This window comes from Aulonocara stuartgranti (assembly GCF_965226115.1).
Source record: "Aulonocara stuartgranti genome assembly, chromosome: 17".
NCBI classification, from domain to species: Eukaryota; Metazoa; Chordata; class Actinopteri; order Cichliformes; family Cichlidae; genus Aulonocara; species Aulonocara stuartgranti.
In genome coordinates this window covers 39,123,203-39,143,048 of record NC_138953.1, presented here as the reverse complement: position 1 = coordinate 39,143,048, position 19,846 = coordinate 39,123,203, and the positions used below count along the sequence as shown (strand labels likewise).

The window sequence follows — 19,846 nt, the reverse complement described above, 5'->3', positions numbered from 1 at the left end:
TCTGACACAGTGGTCAGCAGCACAGGAGCACCACAGGGAACTGTGCTGTCCCCTCTTCTCTTCACCCTGTACACCTCTGACTTCTGCTACAACTCTGAATTATGCCATATTCAGAAGTTTGCAGATGACACGGCCATCATGGGGTGTATCTGGGATGATCAGGAAGAGGAGTACAGAAGTCTGGTGAGGAACTTTGTCGCATGGAGTCACACAAACCACCTGCAACTCAACACCTCAAAGACTAAGGAACTGGTTGTGGACTTCGGGAGGTCTAGAGCAGGTCCACTGCCGGTTCAGATAGAGGGGGAGGAGGTGGAGGTGGTCAACAAGTACAAGTACCTCGGGCTGTGGGTGGACAATAAACTGGACTGGTCATGCAACACAGAGCACCTGTATAAAAAAGCCCAAAGCCGACTGTACTTCCTCAGGAGGCTGAGGTCTTTTAACATCTGCAGGAAGCTCCTGAGGATGTTTTACCAGTCGGTGGTTGCTGGAGTACTTTTCTATGCTGTGGTGTGCTGGGGGAGCAGCACAGCAAAGAGGGACTCATGCAGGCTGGAGAAACTGATCAGGAGGGCTAGCTCTGTGGTCGGCATGAAGCTGGACACTCTGGTGACAGTGGCAGAGAAAAGGACATTAAAGAAACTGATGGACATTATGGACAATGCCAGACATCCTCTGCACACGGCCATAAACAACCAGAAGAGTCTGTTCAGTGACAGGTTGCTTCTCCCCAAGACAAGAACTAACAGACTTAAAAACTCCTTTGTCCCACACGCCATCAGACTGTTTAACTCCTCTCTGGAGGGGAGAGGGAGGGGAAACAGGAGGACAAAGGAGGGAACAACTAAGCTGTAGTGCCTCTGCACCTCACTGTGCAATACCTTGTGCAATACTTTTGTAAATAGTCAACAGTGCAATTGTCTCTGTATTTATATATGTGTGTGTGTGTGTGTGTGTGTGTGTATATATATATATATATATATATATATATATATATATATATATAATATTCTGTAACTCTGTAACTTCTGTTGGTGCTGTGCTTTTTTGGAAATCGAATTTCCCAGAGGAACCCACCCGAGGGATTAATAAAGTTCTATCTAATCTAATCTAATCTAAAAAGTGCTGTCCGGAGATGGAAAACTCTACTTCAGTGTTGCCTGAGAGTCAACCATAAATAATTTTCACACATCTCATAAAGCGAAAGAGTGAAATATGGGGAGCAGGGGAGGGAAGGGAGGCAGGGGCACTTAAGAGACATATATTTTAGAAAAGTGGTTGTGTTCGCTGAGAATTGCAGGTGCAGGTACAAAGCCACACAGACCATCAGCAGGTTAAAACCTAAGAACACACAAAGACATAAACACACGCTCCTCACCTTGTACAGTGAGGTAGAGCCGCTCTGCAGTCACCCCTCCCTCATTTACAGCGTGACACTCGTACCAGCCAGAATGATCCGGGGTTACGGCGGACACCTGCAGCGAAAGGTTGGCGAGGACGTTCACGCGTGGGTCCAGACGGGCGTCTTGGCCTCCTCTCAACCAGGTGAGGTTGAAGCTGACGGTGCTAACGACGTGGCAGGTGAGGACGGCCCGGGAGCCCGGGGAGGCAGTTACGTTACCCTGGACTGTGACGGCTGGAGGGGGCTCTGTGTGAGTGTGAGAGCAGGATGAACGAAGGTTGTTGGCAGCAATCGAAAAAACGTGACATCATAGAATAAACAGCAGTTCAGAGCAAGTGGTTACTTTCTTTGTGACACTTACGTAAGTAGCGACAAAAAGAATCCAATCATGGAAACTGCCCTGACTTTTTTGGAGTCAAGTTTTTTAACCTAAATTTTCTGCACGTGCACAAACTACGAGTTATTGGTCGACTGGTCAGAAGCTGTGAAACACACAAATGTTTGCAAACAACCAAACAACCAAAAGAGATATGAGTTACAGATCAGACAGATAGACCAAAACTACAGAAATTCATATATTTCTAACGGTCAAATAATACAGGATGTACACGTGTATTGTTCTTAGCCTCTGGAAATGTATTCCTTGATGTCCTCACACACCTGAGCAATAATTTATTGTTTGCCTGTTTACAACATTTGCTCAGTCTGATTTTCTTCTGAAATAGATGTGCAAAGGTTTTTTGTTATCTTTTGAAGCACTCGCACATCAAATGATGTCCAAAGTTTGTCAGATCTTATATCCACCAAACTTGCCTGTTGTCCGTCTTTTGTCGCGTCATCATGTCAAAAACAGAAATCGTGTGAGCCTTGCCGTGTCATCAATCATTTTCTCAGTGTGGAACCACAGCTAAGTAGAGAAAAGGGTAATAAAAGGAAAAGTAGAAAAGAAATGGAAGATGTGGCGGTGGAAGCTTTGGCTCTGATAAAGGGAGGATGCTGGGGATTTCAGAATAGCTCTCTGGGATTAGGATGACATAAGTTTGGCAGCAGGGGCGGTATTATGTGTTTGCATGTGTATAAAAAACAGGGCCCTGTCATCCTGTTCAGAGTATAGCTGGCTCACTAACAAAGGTTGGACTTGTGGCTGAGAGGGGATTTATTTCATGAAATTTTAGGGACATCATAAAAGGCAACAGTTAGCCGCACTGAGCTACCTCCGCAACTTTGAACTGTAAACAGAGCAGGTCAGTCAGCGCAATGAGTTACGCTCATATATTACACAGGACCCTGTCTGGCTTCTTCTTTTGCTCTTCTGTTTCACAAAGCGTCTTTCAACCTTCTCCACCCAGCTTGGCAATAATCATGCAGATGAAGCTCTGTGAATTCCACAGAGACGAAAGTTTCTTGGAAAGAAAAAACTGGACAAAAAAAGATGGAAACATAATTTTTATTTTGCCCAGTGGTGAGACTAAACATATAAACATATAAATCACTGTATGATCCCTTCTGGTTCTGTCCTTGCTCAGGGCTTAGAGTGATAAAATTATCATCCAAAAAATGATTTACGTGATCTTTTTTCTCGTTGTGGATAACAGTCAGTTTCTGTGGCTCAGCTGCTTTATCAAAACTGTGCACTGGTGGGGGGGGATGGTCACATCTTGCAGGAGCTTTCTTCTCTCAGGAACTCTCTGCAGGAGGGGGAGATACAGGAGAGGTGGAGGAAGATCTCAGCCTGGGCGTTTACCGTCTTATGTAGTCTGGAAGATGTGTGGTTGGTGGGGTGGGTGCAGTTTTCTCTGTGGTGGGGTTGGGTGGACTGTCCAGGGCTCTGTGGAGCCGGGGGGCGCTACTGCACTGGGCCCCGGTCTGATGGGCCTGGGCCCCCCTTCCCTGGCGGGTCGCGGAGGGTGGGAGTGCCTACTGGGGTCAGCGGGGGAGCTGGCCCCAGGGAGGGGTTACCTGCCCCCCCCTTCCTTCCCTCCCCATCTCCAGCTGCCTCCCTCTTCCCGCTCCTCCACAACCACCCACACATGCAGGGCCTTGGAGTGGGGGTATGTCACCAGGGTGCAGAGGAGGCTACCCCCCCCCCCCCCCCCCCCCCGTCCCCTTCTGGCTGCCTCTGCCTCAATTTTATCCCACAACTTAGACATTCACATTATTCACACTCTCATTACACATACATATAGGATCTTGGGGGTGGGCACAATCACGGAGTCCAAATCACCATCAGGGTGTATACCTCACCCCTGACGTCGTTGCCCACCTCTCAATTTTAAATACACTTAGTCATTGAGGGCTAGCAGGAGGGACTATGCGCTTACCTGCTGCTCCTTGGCAGGTAGCTCCATGCCCTCCTGGGTTTTAATTGCACCTTAGAACACATATGCATCAACACTACAATGAGCGGGTGGAGGGAGGTTTGGAGTCTTCTCCCACCCCCATTCTCTGCGGCCTGCTGGAGCGGGAGGGCTAGTAGGAGGAGTTGGCCGTCCGACTGCGGTCTGGGGTGTGGGGCCTCCCTGCTGCTGCGGAGTCGGGGTGGTCTGCCTCTCCCCACCGCAGGGAAAAGGGTAACACCACCTGGGTCTGGGTGCAATTCCCCCCTCCAGGGGCAAGGGTACCTAGACCCGGTTTGTAGAGTACGCTTGGGGAGTGTGATTGTGTGTACAGCGTCTCTTTATGTCTGTCTCCACGTTGGTTGAGTGTGGAGTGAGTGCATATGAGAGCATGAGGGTGGGAATGGATGTTTGTGTCTGTGTGTGCCTGTATGTCTGTGTCTATATGTCAGGTTGGGTATCAGACGCCACCTCTCTGGGGACATCTCAGGCCCTCCAAGGTTTGGAGGCCTATCTCCACCCACCACCACTTCCCCTGCCGGTGGCGGACTCCCTCAGGTGTCGGTGTGTTGGTGGTTCTTTGTGTCTGGGGGTGGGCGTCCGGGTACACACCGGCTCACTCCTTGGCGGCCGCTTGTCGGGGCCTGGGGCCTGGGGCTCGCTCGGGCCCCTTTGGAGGTGGGGTGCCCCCAGCCTCTCGGCCTAGGGCTCGGTCACTCAGGCGCAGCTGGGGGCCGGCGGAGCTCACGGGCGCGTCACTGCAACTCCCCCTGACTTCTGCTCCGCGGCTGCTGGGCGAGCCCTCATCTGGGACTCTCCTCAGCTCTTACTGGGACAGTGGCGCGGCTGCCCCTCTGTTGGTCTTCCATGGTCTCTTGTGTTCTGGGGGCCTCTGGATGTCTGGAGTTTTGATCTCCTCCATACCCGCTTCACACCCTGGAGGACGGGGCTGTGGCCCCCCCACACTCCCTAGCAGATCATTACATGGAGAAACCTTTGGAATGCAAGCATGCTGATCCACACAGGTATGCACACATGGGTATTCACAGACGCGGACTAAAGCTTTCTTGGCTGCTGCCTCAAAGCACACTGTGCGCTGTCTATCTTGCGTGCTGCACAATATCGTTTATTACTTAGTAAATACTGATATCTATGACTAGCTAGTTTATTGTGATGGTGCTTTGTTTTCTCTATTATTATGTTGCTCTTTGTTGTTTGCTGTCTCCTCTGTTTGTTTTTGTTTGTTTGTTTGTTTTTTTTTTTTCTCCATACAGGTGACCCAGGAGTTCTTTTTGGTTTTTTTTCTCTCTCTTCCCCCCCCTTCTCACCGTCTCTTCTCCCCTTTGGTTTTCTTTCTTTCTCTCCCCCTCTCTCTCTCATTCATTCCCCCTGTCCTATTTATTAAAAAAAAAAAAAAAAAAAAAAAATGACAAAGGATGAACTGAAGCTCTGCCATCACGTAATGTCGCATACTGCTGTTTCTGATGTCATTTAGAAAAAAAACAAAACAAAAAAAACAAAAAAAAAAACTGTGCATCCAAGTCAGTGACCAAACCAAACCATCAGTGGGATGTTTTTTTCCTTGAACATCCTGCAGCTTAATTGCAGCTTTATGTTTTCTCATCTTACACTGTAGCCACAGCTCATTTCTTTACAAATGACTCACAAAAACCATACCATAGGCTCCATTACAAACCTGCACTGAGGCATGGATTACAGCATCATGTTTTACGCTCCATTAAGTTACATTAATCTTGCCATTGTGCAGTGTCTCTGCATGGGCTCGACTGCAGGAGAAACTATAAACTTTAGCCCATGTTGACTGCGACATAGATTCCAGCCATAAGTCCATAGCTTTTGTGTGTGTGCATGTGTGCATTCATATCTTTGTGGGGACCAAAATCCCAGTCCTAATCAGTTTGAAGGCATTTTTGAGACTAAAAATGTGGCTCTGTTAGGGTTACAATTAGGTTATGGTTAGGTTTAGGGTAAGGGTTAGGGTTAGGGCATGGGGCTAGGGAAAGCATTATGTCAATTAGATGTCCCCACAAGATATGAATACCCAACATGTGTGTGTGTGTAAACCTGCTAAGCATGACATATACCTGCTGCTCCATTTCACTCAGTAATAACGTGTTGTTTTCTAAACATTGCCCTGCCAGCAGATCGATCAGACTTCATTTACATCTGTTGACAGTCTAATGCTCCCCAGCCTGTAAGCGTTCCTGGCCAGCAGCCATGGCTCATTTAATGTAGTGATGGAGGGTAGCTCACTAATAATTACAATAACAATAACACAGCAACACAAATTCTGAGAATTACTTTAACTTAGTTTATCATTTTGTTGTATTGTCATGCCTCTCCCACACTGCTAGAGGTAGTTTATACTTGCATTAGACAACAACTAGCTTACAGGCAATAAAAGCTGGCCCGGATTAACCATCTCTCGCTTCCACCTTGGTTCGACTCTCTTTTGTGTTTGTGTTGTGAATTCTCTTTTGTTTAAACAAAAATCTTCTAGGTTCTCATTATTTGTCACACATCTAAAGCAAATTTGTGAAAATTGGAGGCTTGTCCGTGATTTGTGCCTGAGATCTCTGACGGTGAGCCCAAAAGATCCCGGACGAGCCCCCATTTATGTTACTTCCATAATTTGTAATCCATAACATGAACTAGAGACTCAGATCATAGTTTTTAAAAACAAAAGTCTTATTTAAACGACTAGAAAACGTTAAATGTTTTGGAGCTGGTGTTTCATGATTTTTGTGCAATAAACTTTTGTTTACCTGATACATCCAGAAAGGTCCGAGCTCGCCCTGTTCCAGCGCTGCTGATGGCAATGCACTCGTAGTAACCCTCGTCCTTTAGAGTTACCTCGGCTATTTCCCATAATGCACTGTCAGACTCACTAGAATGACAGAGTCACAGGAAATTTGTGAAAAAGTGTTAACGACCAGCAGATTTACTTTATTTTTTGCTTTTTAAGAATCCTTTTGGTACTCTATCAACTCATCTCTGTAAAATTTAACTGAATTTAATCTCGAGATGGAAACAAAATATAATAGTTTTACATCCTCCAGCATGTCCATTATAATACATCTGTTGAGGACATTATACCTTTTCTTACAAAGCCTGGAAATGTAGTAACAATTAAAGACATTAACCATAACCAACAAGCCACACATAGCCAAAATGATTCATAAAAACACCCTGAAGGTGTTTAGGTCTTTAACGCTTGCCCCAATAAAGATGACTTTTCAGAGCTCACCTGTCCCTTAATGACCAGTTTTGAGATCTGAGTAAGCATATGGTCTGGCAAACATTAGAATAAATTTAGGGTTTTTTCATAGGTTGCAGAAAAGAGCATGACTCCAAATATAAACGACAACAGATTGAAAAATCAGTCTTCTTTGAATCACAGTGGTCCTAAGCAGAATGTGTTAATCTTAACACTTAATAGATGATATTATATTATTTTGACAGCTGCTGCTCACCTGAAAAGTTGGTCCACCCCAAGTCTTCCTCCATCCCTGCTGAAGCGCAGTGTGAAAGGGATGAAACTCTCTACCTGGCATTTGATTATCCCTCTCTGGAGGTAGTAACCATGAGTTTTGGCTGGCATCAGCACCTTAGGAGCATCTAACGGGAAGATAAAGAAGCAAATGAAGTCAGGAAAATTAATAAGCAAATTGGTAGGAAACCTTTTATATATCCATCTAAATATGATTAATAATATGCATCACTGACCAGGTACAATATTGGAGAAGGAAACACTCGAGACTCTCTGGAACAAGAAACCGTCGCGGTCATATCCTGTCACTCGCAGGAAGAAGGCCTCGTTGGGTGGTATGAACTCTGTGATGTTCCAGAGGTTGTACGGTTGACGGTCCGGGTAGTACCGGATTGGCAAAGTTTTGATCACTGTGCCAGAGATAGACAGGAGCTCCAGCCTGTCAGGTCGAGCAGGAGGAGAGAGTCCAGTGGTGTTCAGAAGGATATGGGTGGGAATACCTGGAAAATCAATATGTGTTGTGTCCTCATGTGGAATATTCTGACATCTCAAAAGATGAAAGCAAAAAACCAGCAAGTACAAAACAAACAAACATCACATCCTGTTGTTTCCAAAGTTTTTAAATGTTTCCTTTACCGACCTTGAACTGGCCTACTGGATGTCTTTTTAAAGTCCATGGTGGCTTTCCTGGAAAACCCAGCTCGGAAGTCGATGGTACTGAGACCTGAGATACGGACTGAGTGCCTTCCTTCACTTGCGGTCTGTATTAAAAAGGTAGAAGTGTTTTAGGTCCATTTGTTTACCAGATACTGTCTTTGAGAATTCTTAATGGATAAACCTTTATTCTTAAATTTCAGATGTTTGATCCAAGCTGATCCTTAATGGCGATATGATTTATAGCAGCGGTCCCCAACCCCCGGGCCACGGATCGGTACTGGATCTGTTTGGTACTGGGCCGCGAGAGTTGAAGCTCGGGTGTGAAATTTATGGTTAACAGGGATTTTATCGTTTTTATCTTTAACTCGGTTTGCCTGGGTCTTTTCCTGTGTGTTATGAATACATTTGGTACTGGTACTGGTTTTATTTTGTTGTATTTATCCGTGACGCCTTAAAGGCAGGTCCGTAAAAATATTATTGGACATAAACTGGTCCGTGACGCAAAAAAGGTTGGGGAGCGCTGATTTATAGGAATCACCAAAAGGCTGTTATAGTTAACTAAAACGAAACTAAAACATTTTAGGCTTTTGAAAAATATAAAACGACTAAAACTAATTATTGAATTTGGAAAACCTGATCAGCTGATCAGAACTCATGAAACTATAATAGCTCAGATTCAAACAAATGAAGAGGGCGTGGGTCATCAAAGGCAGTGCTGAGTGGTGTAAATGACAGACACAGCATTGGGAAGAGTCTTTTGTATGCCAACAATCCCCCACATGTACAGACACGCCACTGACAAAGCCACTGCTAACAGCCTAATATCTTACATCTCAATCGGGAGATGACCTATTTGGTCTAAGAATCACTTTAAACACAACGACTATAATCAGAGAGCAGGTAATTGCTCATGTGGTCCTCATCATGTGGAGGTGATTTGAAGCTTTGAAAAATAGAGACAGAGTAATTACAATGAAGTATATGTTGGTGAGAGGTGGAAACCCCTCACCTAAGGTGTCACAGACACTGAGTCACAGGGCAAAACAAGGCACGCAAACCTAAACTGTCATTTGCAATTGCCTGAAATCAAAGAGAGTTTGTGAATTTGCTGCATTTATTAATGACTACGTTCTATCTGACGTACAGTAAAGAGAAAACTACCAAATAGGATAGTGCAGAGCTTGCAGGCAAAGATGAGCACAATTATGAAACTATAGGTGAAATTGCTCAGATAATGAGGGGATTTGGTTCAGCCTCAAAGGCTAATGCCTGCATTAAACCCACCCTACTGGCTGCCACAGCATTACACTTGGTCTTTAGTTGGTTGTAACTGAGGGGATAATTAGGAGAGAGGTTCTTCAAAGGTCACTCCTTTAGAAAAGGCAAAGAACAGTGAGTGCAATTAAAACCACTCCCATTTCCCAATTTCACACCCACCCATACAGACTGACCTGTCCAGGCCTGAATACACCAGCGCTTAGCTGAATCAGATCTGTGCTGAGACATTTATTTGCTTTCTGGAGAATCACTGATTGGATTCGTACGCAGAGCTTTAATAGTTTTTTTTATTGGTTACGACTTTAATTCATTGAAAAACTAAAGCAAATGTGCAGAGACTGAAGAAGTCGTTGGGTGAGTGACATTAAAAACAACGTTCACATGAACAGAACCAACTCTCTGGGATTTCCTTACCTTAAGCATGCATCTATACAAAAAACAGTATAATTTGAGCGTATGCCTTTGTTGCATCCTATAATTTCTTAGTAGCTGCATCTGGTTATAATGTCAGTTTATTTTCTTTGTGCGAGTCCTGTGATATACTGCAAGCAAATGAGTCAGAATGACTTTAATGAAACACCAATTTAGGAAAAAAGTGCCTGGGGAGGCTTTAAGCTATTTTACATGCTTTTCAAATTAAAACTTTATCATTCCTATCATGGGTTACAAAATTCTGTAAACACACTCTTCAAAGTAAGCATATGGAAAGTCTGCACTGTAATTCATATCCCTAGATCCCTTTTTTGTGCAGTAGATATGTGGTGCTGACAGACAGCTGTACCACAGAGCTCTAATGCTGGAGCTCCTTACTGCTGGTGATGGCTTTAGATATATCTCTAGATATATAAATTAAAGCATTTTAGCTTAGGGTTAGCCACTTGTGAATGACAGCGACCTCACAGTTTGATTACCTTATGTGCGTACAGAGGTGGCGAAGTTTGCTTTTAGTGCAAACTGAATTTTTTTACAGTATGTGTACATGAACAAAATTGAGATTAATGTTGCAAGAATTATGTGAAGAAGCAGGTGCTGATAATTGGGTGAACCTGGCTTCAACACATCACTACTTTATCCAATTAAAGTCAGATTAAAATGGATCAAATTCCTTTTCACACAAAAATCTGTGGTCTGGGTGTTACACTGGGATGTCATGGGCCATTAGCGTTACAGAAACCCAGCAGGGTAGAATAGCTAAATCCCCCTCAAGTATTTATTCACATTTCTTTGGGTGCCCTGGGAAATACAGCTACAGATGACAAGGAGATATGTATGTCTAAAAGCCTGTTAGAGTGATGTGGGGAAAAGCCACTTTCCGAAAGGAAAAACAAGATGTTTTGGGAGTTTAAGCTGAGCAGCGGATCCCTGAGTCTCTGAGGGAGAGAATTAGAGGACTAAATGTGTTGGGGAGGGGAGAAGGACGGAAAGAGGAAGGAATATTCAGTAAGTGACAGAAAGGGAGTGAATGATAGAGTCGGGAAGGGGGCAGCAGCAGAGGCGACTGGATGACATGATTAAGACAGAAAGTTGCTGTCTCTCTTTTTTTGGTGTCTGTTTATATCCATCAGCACTTCTATAAACACAGATCACATTGGATGAGTTAAGTCAGCACAGAACTCAAAGCTTCCTGAGAGCTTTTTAAGCAGATATAAAACAGAACACTACAGATGATTCACCTTAGCGCATATTTCAATCTCAGAGTTTCACTTACCAGTACCCCCAGTAGAGAAAAACAAATATAAGCAACATATTAAAACCTGGAAAGGTTCACGAGAGGTAATTCTGTGTATCAGGGAGTGTTTTCTCTGTCACACAGAAGGAATAAGGAAACAATCTGAAAAGAGACAGACCCCAGCAGTGGCTTAACCTGTGGGTTAGCTGCAGATACAGCTGGAAAGGACTCGTTTTAATTTCTATTTTGCCTAAAAAACAAAAGAAAGAACTACAAAATAGAAGCATCGTATATACTGTGGAATATCATGTAATATAAAAGCCAGAGAGAGTAATATCGCACCAACATGTAGAAAAAGCTACAGCAATACAAATGTTCCACCCATTAATGCTCTCTCATCGCTCATATGCACCTCCCAGAGTTTGATGCACACTTTTTTATTAGATGAAGCGCTGAGTCGACATTTTTTCCACACACGCAACAAAAATCTAACTCTATGCAGAGATGAGTGCACCACCGGGGGCCTCAGAGGCAACACTGACACAACGCCGACAAATCACTCAGGTTAACAAAATCCAAAACATCTGGCTTTGACAGCAGCAGTGACAACGTGTGACAGCTGGGTGCCAAGATTAGACAGGAGCAGAGCTTTGAATGTTAAACATTGTCTCGATCCTCAGTGTTGCTTTAAAATCCATCTCAGGGCTCACGTGTGTTTTTCTGATCATGCTTTGATTCACTGGGAATCCGAGATGCCTTCACCAGACAGCGTGCATGTCAAATTGATTACATATCATTGTATCTCAGCATGCTGATATATTACTGCAGTAATTCAAGTTTTGAACCTTCTTCAAGGCCACGGCTCCCTCCTGGGGTCTACGTTGTTACCTCGTTTCAAGGCTACACCACTCAACTATTTGCAGTAAGCGGTCTTAAAAGCAGTCCAGCGATGGTAGTTGTTAGCAGGCTGTTATTTTACACACATTTTCTGCTAAAGAATGAATTGTTTACCTTGATAGACCACATCCCAGGCTGTGGATCCTTGATGTTGACAACTTTGGCAGAGTTGGGAATGTGCAAAAGCTCAGTGAGGCCATCACTCTTCCCCACAAGCTTCCCTGGAGGAACATAGACATGGACCGTGAGATAATTATTTACCTTTTCTACAGCTTTGAATTATACAACCTAATTCGTAACTCTTGCTGCTGGATGGATGCACGTCTTATAAATCATCCAAGATGTCTTTGATACATTAGCCAAGATACTGTAATTAAAACATGTGCGCAATGTATGCATCCCAGATGTTGCTGCAGTCTTTACTATGGCAGACAGAAAAGAAGACGCTTTCGAACACTGTAGTTAAGTTACTATATTATATGTTCCTACGTGTTAGTATCGTCTAGTTGCTGTTTTAGATAATTAGTCCTTTTTTTAAATTGTTCTTTTCAATTTAGGATTTCTGTTTTGATCTATGTATTACTCTAGCATCATGTGACTGGTTTCTATATTTACTCTATTCTAGCTTTTAGTCCTGGTTTATTACTACCAGTAGGTGTAGTAGTAGTCTTCCCAGATCTCAGTGGGACCTGAAACCTTTGCCACTGAAACTGTTACGTCCAGATGAACAGAGATTTTTGAGATTCCCTTACCTGGATGACTGAGCATGCATTAAGACGTAAGTTTATGCTTTGGTCCCTCAGTTAGTATTCATATTTGCAGTATTCTCTTTTGATTATGTGATTATCCCTTCATGTCTTCTCAGAAAATCAGCGACTACAGCCTGTCAGGGTTGGTTTGCTCTTTAACTGTCTGACGGCTGAGAAAAGCATTGTGTCGTTGTCGGCAGGATTCGAACCTGCGCGGGGAGACCCCAATGGATTTCTAGTCCATCGCCTTAACCACTCGGCCACGACAACTCTTGTGAGATCTGAGCTGACGCTCGTCTGTTCTGCTGACTCTGCTATCTGCACCGTGTGTGCGCGCCACATGGGACACCGACACCTGTCACTTCCTGTAGCTTCTCTCTGGCTTCTGGCAAAGCTAGAAAGCAGAGTGTGTATTTTACATACTGCACATAGAGAAATCTCCTCTAAATTCCAGAGAAACTAAAAAAAGAAACAAAGCTGATTTTGGAGGCTCTGTCACGGTTTCATTTCAAACTGTGGTTTTGGGATCTTGTCAAAATTGACACAATTATGAACATGGATAGGGATAACTGATAAGAATTTAGCGACTCCGATTTTCTTATTGATATCACAACCATCCCTAACCGGCAGTAAAGAAATTAGATTCATGCGACTTAAATGCATGCTGTGGGTCAAATGTTTGTGCATGTTTGTTGTGGTATTTCCCCTCTTTGCTGTTTTCACGGTTGGAGTCGTTAATTTTGATCCACCGTGCAATATCATCTGGAAAGCTTCATTTTTCTGCATGACAGTGATCCCAAACACACTACCAGAGCAGTTAAAGCATCCCCGGATAGAGAGAAAAACACACACACACACACTATGGAAAACTAACAGTCATGGACTGGTCTCCCCAGAACCCAGATCTCAACATACTGGAGCCGTGTGGGATCAGACAGGCAAAGGAAGAAAGGCAGTCGACATCCAAAGAAGAACTCTGAATGTGCTTTAAGAAGCCTAAACTATTCCTGAAGACTACTGAAAGAAACAGGAGCGCTTGCCTAAGAGAGTTCAGCCAGTGTTGAAGAACAAGTGGCCATAGAAAATATTTGTTTTCGAGTTCATCAGAGTTGTACAAACTCTAGTTTTGCTTTCTATGTTGTATTTGCATACATGGCTGCACATGTTACAACAGCTCTGCACTTATTTCACTTGCTCTTATATAAGAAACGAGCAATGACTCAGTACTTTTGCACAATATTGAATGCTGTACAAATTTAGCTATTATTCATTATTCATCATTTTAAATGAATGAATACATAATTTATACACATTTTAGTGAATTCTATAAACAATGCAAAAAATACATCAAAAACGAAGCTTTTTAGGAAACATGTTGACATGTGGTTTACATTCATCATACCCTGGGGGTTCTTGATCTCAATGTCAGGTGCCGGGCCACTGAGTGCCACGGTGACTTCCTTGAGACTGGGGTCAAAGGGCATCTGCCACGTGTTGCTGACTCCAGTGAAATGATCAGTGGACAACAGGTGGACCTTTGAGGACTGCACTGCCTCCTCCACCCATTTAAGAACCTACAGCGATGGAAAGGAAATGTGAAGAATGCGTAAGTTACACATATATGGTGTATAGTTTTGGGACCCTGAATCTGTATTCAAACACCTGACAAAATATAATGGAGACTTAAGTGATATAGAAAACTAACACACAAACTGCATACAAGGTCAGCTTCCCAACACGTGAACGCTTTGATCTGGACGTTTCTAACGATGCTCCGTGTCCTGCCTCCTTCCTCTGAGTCTCTGTGGAGAACTCAAGCCATACTGTGTGTGACCCACATGTCTCGCTATCCAGGACATGTGATGGAACATGCGCTTGTGAGAGCGTTCATCTCAAAAAGGCCTTAGGAAAATGATGACTGCATGGGGAAGCATTATCTGATTGAAATTTAGTCTTGTTGCCTCATTTTTACCTCTCCAGTAAGCATGTTGTCATTTCTTTTTGCACCACAGCAGGCGAAACTGATTTACAATGGTTTATGTTTCCTAACTGGGCGGATTGAGATGCCTGAAGTTTAACTGACTTTGATCTATGACGATGATCGAATGTTTTCACTACTCCCAACCGGGGCGGAGTCTGGCTCTCGTCCTCGCGTGTCCTCGATCACTGATAATTACTCACCTGCCATCCATCGCCGACGATTACTCCTGCTCTACTTAAGGCCTCAGTGGAGTCTGATTCTTCGCTGGATTGTTGCGCTAATCTCCGTCAGTATAACCCAGCTTGCCTAGTGATTTCCTAGTGCTTCTTTCTAACATCAGCTTCTCTCCCTGTGTACAGAATTCCCTGGACCCTTGCCTGTTTCCCTTCCTCGTGGATCCCGAGTGGATGACAGTGAGTGAGCTTGGACAAGACTGGATTATGGGTTGTTGTGAGTCACTGGCTGTGTGAAGAGGAGCTTGGATCTTCCCTGGACCTTTCCCTGCCTGCCCCGGGCCCGCTGTTTCCCTCCCAGCACTGTATATATGTATATATTTCACCTGGTGTCATCCTTGTAAATAAACCATCTTTTGACTTTTACCCAGCGTGAGTCCTGCGACTGAGTCCTGCCCTCGAAACCATGACAGCTAGTTAGAAACCACTTTACTCGTTCATTCCTCTGCACACCTCCAGACCAGAATGCATTTGATGTTGACAAAAAATGCTGCTCACAAGCCAAGAAAGAAAAATGAAGCATTTCTGAATTTTAATATGAAACTGCTTAAAATCTATACGTCTCAGTTCCCTAGCAGGGGATCTTATCTTACAGTAGTAAAACAGCAATACCATTTAAAGCTCAGGCTTCGAGTCGTTTCTACATCCAAGACTGATGATTTACATTTCTTGGAAAAGTTAAAAAGAGCTACGGTACACATCAATCAACTAAATGTTTCCTGCACACTTGATCTGGAGACCAGACTCGAGCGTGGGCATAGCGAAATACACGAGGAGGCTGTAAAACCTTCTGCTGCCATTTTATTTACAGTACACAGCTTAGGAACAAAACCTGTGATGAGTTTAAATGATTCGATCACTACGACCAAATTACCTCTTGAAACCACAAATGGTTTGAAACCTGAATGCTTGTACGTGCTAAAAAGTTTCCTCTCACCTCATTGACCTGTTTCTTATCTAGATGGAAGACCTGCCCAGAGCTTGTAGAGGCAATCTCCTCGTATACTTTGTAACCAATGTGAGTCCTGTCGTCACAGTCTCCGGTCAACACAAACACCACCTACAGACAAGGTAAGAAAAACATGGTCACTTTGAATCTGAGCTCGTTGATATTACTGAGTGTAGAAAGAAAAAGAATGTAGAAGCCTACATGCAGTTTAATTTGAAATGTATGCTTTTATTTTGATAGTGCAGAAAACAGGAAGTTGGGCGAGAGGAGAGTGGAGCCATATGGTTTTTTGACCTCGCAATCTCTCTTCATCCATTTTGAATTGACCTTTATAAGTTTTTGTAATTTGGAATTCTGTTGCTATGTACCTGTTTGGACTTTTGAAGTAAATATTGAGAAGCTATCAAGGACTGCGGTTTCGTTTTTTGTTTTTTGTGGATAAGGAAAGAGGGACCAAGCAGAGCGTCAAGCTAAGGCTCCATTAGAAGGAAACCTACATTAGTCAAAAAACCTGCTCTTCACGGATTAATGGAGTTTGGAAACGCCTGACTATAAAGTAAGAAGGAAATACCGAACCGAGGAAAAACTGAAGATGGAAAACCGTAAGTCTTAAATTGCCTTGCCTTTTTTTTTAATTTGCTGAGGTGCATGTGTATTGATTGAGTTTGGAATTTTGCTACCCATGGACAAACAAAACAGTGGAAAAAGGATTGTAAAAATGACTGAGAAGGCTATGGAAGACTGCAAGACTAGAAATGTCAACACACGTAGACATAAGCTCTCTCAATTAACCGGCATGAAAAAAGAAATTGAGCAATTAATGGAAGATGATGCAAACGTTGACCTCGTTAAAAATAAATTACGAGTTGACTTTAGCTCTTTGCAGCAAGACTTTGCTAGCCTAAATTCTGAACTGCAACAACTTATGAGTGAAGAGGAATTTTTGGAAGATCAAAATAGTTGGTTTGATCCAAAGAACAAGTCCCTGAATGATTTCTTTTGGAAATGTGAAGGGTGGATGAATGAAGTCATGAAACTCTCTGAACAGAACAGAGAGGACGACACAAGAAAGCAGGCAGACAATAGGTCCATGTCATCAAAGTCGGCAAGCAAACGCTCCAGTAGATCTGGATCACAGCGCGGAAGCATTTCCTCTACATCTTCTTCTACATCTTCCTCTATTAGATTAAAGGTAGAAATGGAGCGTGCTGCATTAAAGGCAAAGGCTGCAGCTCTGGAGAAGAGTTTGGCAATAGAAAAGGAAGAAGCGGATTGGTACGCAGAAATGAAAGGAAAAGAGGCTGCAATAAAGGCTAAAAAGGAAATGCATGCTATGCAGACTGCCCTTGCTGAGTCAGATGCAAAACTGGAAGTTTTGCAAAAATATGAAGATACACAGCCAGACATGAGCATTTTTGCAGATGATGATCAGAATGGCAAAACTGAAATTAAAACCACATTCCACCCAACATCGCAGTACGTCTCATCAGCACCCTACGATGGTGACGATGTGCAGACACCAATGCATGAAAGGACAGTGCCTGCGCCAAGCACTGAAAGGGCCGGTGAACCTGTGCTCGATAGTTTGTGTCAAGCCATTTCTCAGCAAGTTAATGTCACTGAGTACCTGGTAAAGAATCACAAAGCTTCTCTATTACCTGACATCTCCATTCCAACTTTCAACGGAGATCCACTTGAATACAACTCTTTTATCGGTTCCATTGAACATGGAATTGAAAACCGCACTGATAATAATCGTGATCGTCTACAGTATTTGCTTCAGTACACGAGTGGACAACCACATGAGTTGGTTAAAAGTTGCATCCACATGGAACCTTCAGTGGGTTATACAAAGGCGAAACAAATGCTCAAAGAGTTTTTTGGAGATGACTTTAAGATAGCTGAAGCCTACATAAAGGAGGCCTTGGATTGGCAGACAATTAAGCCAGAAGACGGCACTGCACTACAGTCCTTTGCATTGTTTCTCACCGGCTGCTACAATGCAATGACAGATGTTAACTACATGGAAGACTTGGATAATACGTCTAACCTAAGGGCATTAGCTAACAAGCTTCCTTACAAACTTAAAGAAGCGTGGCGAAAATATGCTTGTGACCTGCAAGACAAAACTAAGAAAAAGGTCAAGTTTAAGGATTTTGTCAACTTTATCAATAAGCAAGTTAGGTACGTGCTACACCCACTTTATGGAAATATAAGGGAAACTACAACAGGTGTGAAGGACTCATTCAGACAAAGAGCAAAGCCACAATATGCAGAGACATTCAAACCAAAGAAAGTGTTTACAACAGCAATCACTGACCCTCAAATGGAAAACAAGACAGAAAGTGCCAAACAAGTGGCATCAAAAACACGGACCGTCCAAGTGGATTCAAGCAGCAAACCTTGTGTTTATTGCAAGGGAGAGCAACACAACCTCCAAATCTGCAGAAAGCTCAAGGACAAGCCTCACAAGGACAAGATTGAGTTTTTAAGGAGCATAGGACTGTGTTTTGCCTGTTTGAAACATGGCCACATGAGTAGCAGCTGCAAAGACAAGCTCCATTGTCAAGAATGCTCTCGACTGCATCCTACCCTGCTGCACATCACCAATAGGGACTCACAAGAAGAAACAGCAAGGGGGGCTGCTCAACAGTTCGTATCAAGTGCTCTTGTACAAACAACAGCAACTTTCAGCATGACTGGGGCCGGTAAGGAAGATTGTATTCTTCCAATCGTTCCAGTACGTGTCAAGGCCCAGAAAGGAACCAAGACAGTAACAACATATGCATTCTTGGATCAAGGCAGCTCAGCCACCTTTGTGACAGAGTCACTGATAAAACAACTGAACCTGAATGGACGAATTACGAAAATTTCACTCCGCACGATGGGAAATGAATCTGTTGTGAACACCTGCATTGTGACTGGACTGGAAGTCAGTAGTCTGGATGGTAGCCAGTTTATTAAACTTTCAGAGGTGTATGCACAAGACCACATTCCTGTAAGTAAAAACAATATCCCAAGCCAAGAAGATGTTGACAGGTGGTCACACCTGACGGAAGTGAAACTTCCCACTATCCAAGCGGATGTTGGATTACTCATAGGAGTGAATGTTCCCAAAGCCATGGAACCGCTTAAGGTGGTAAACAGCGTGGACAATGGACCCTACGCAGTGAGAACAATATTAGGTTGGACAGTAAATGGACCACTTAGGAGTGGAGGCGACATGAGTGGGAGAAACAGATCGGCACAAGTGACTGTGAATAGGATATCAGTAGCCAGGTTGGAAGAGCTCTGGCAGCTACAGTTTAAGCAGGACTTTCCTGATGCAGGACAAGACGAAAATCTTGAAATGTCCAAGGAAGATCGTCAGTTTCTGAACATGGTGTCTCAGTCTGCAAAACTGGAGGATGGCCATTATAGTATTTGTCTTCCAGTGAGAAGCAAGGCGCTGTGCTTGCCAAGCAACAGAGAAGTCGCAGTGCAACGTGCGCTGAACTTACAGAAAAGATTCACCAGAGATGTCAAGTTTTACGAGGAATATGTTGCATATATGGATGATATCCTAAAAAAGGGTTACGCGATCAAACTGAACGATGCTGAATGTAAGTCACTGGAGGGACGAACATGGTATTTGCCTCATCATGGAGTGAGACATCCGGTCAAGCAAAGGTTACGTGTTGTCTTCGACTGCGGGGCAAGCTTTCAAGGAACATCGCTGAACCAGCATCTCTTGCAGGGACCGGATTTGACAAGCTCATTGGTGGGAGTCCTCCTGAGGTTTCGACAGGAGATTGTGGCAGTAATGGCTGATGTGGAGGCCATGTTCCACCAGGTCAGAGTCAGCAAGGAAGATACAGATCTCCTCAGGTTTCTTTGGTGGTCTGATGGGAATTACAAGGAGAAGCTTGCAGAACACAAAATGTTGGTCCACATCTTTGGTGCCACCTCTTCGCCAAGTGTTGCATCTTTTGCACTTCAGAAATGCGCTACTGATTTCGAAAGGGAATTTGGTCAAGAAGCTGCAAGGACAGTCAAGAAAAATTTTTACGTGGACGACTGTCTTAAGTCAATTGCAGAGGAAGATGCAGCAATCACCCTGTGTTCTGACTTGAGGAACATGTTGGCAAAAGGCGGATTTCGACTAACAAAATGGTCAAGCAACAGCAGAAAGTTGCTCAACT

General features: G+C 43.7%; 1 protein-coding gene across 2 annotated transcripts in view; it reads right to left on the bottom strand.

The window, feature by feature from the left end:
• hmcn1 (hemicentin 1) overlaps positions 1-19,846 on the bottom strand; it is a 97,227-nt gene that overhangs the window by 51,639 nt on the left and 25,742 nt on the right. For both annotated transcript variants that reach the window (XM_082511068.1, XM_082511069.1), the window contains exons 4-11: positions 15,654-15,776; positions 13,905-14,076; positions 11,868-11,974; positions 7,893-8,013; positions 7,489-7,752; positions 7,236-7,380; positions 6,528-6,649; positions 1,382-1,651 (exon numbers count right to left, since the gene is read on the bottom strand). In XM_082511068.1, coding sequence (XP_082367194.1) covers positions 1,382-1,651; positions 6,528-6,649; positions 7,236-7,380; positions 7,489-7,752; positions 7,893-8,013; positions 11,868-11,974; positions 13,905-14,076; positions 15,654-15,776 — 1,324 coding nt within the window. The remainder of the gene's footprint in view (positions 1-1,381; positions 1,652-6,527; positions 6,650-7,235; positions 7,381-7,488; positions 7,753-7,892; positions 8,014-11,867; positions 11,975-13,904; positions 14,077-15,653; positions 15,777-19,846) is intronic.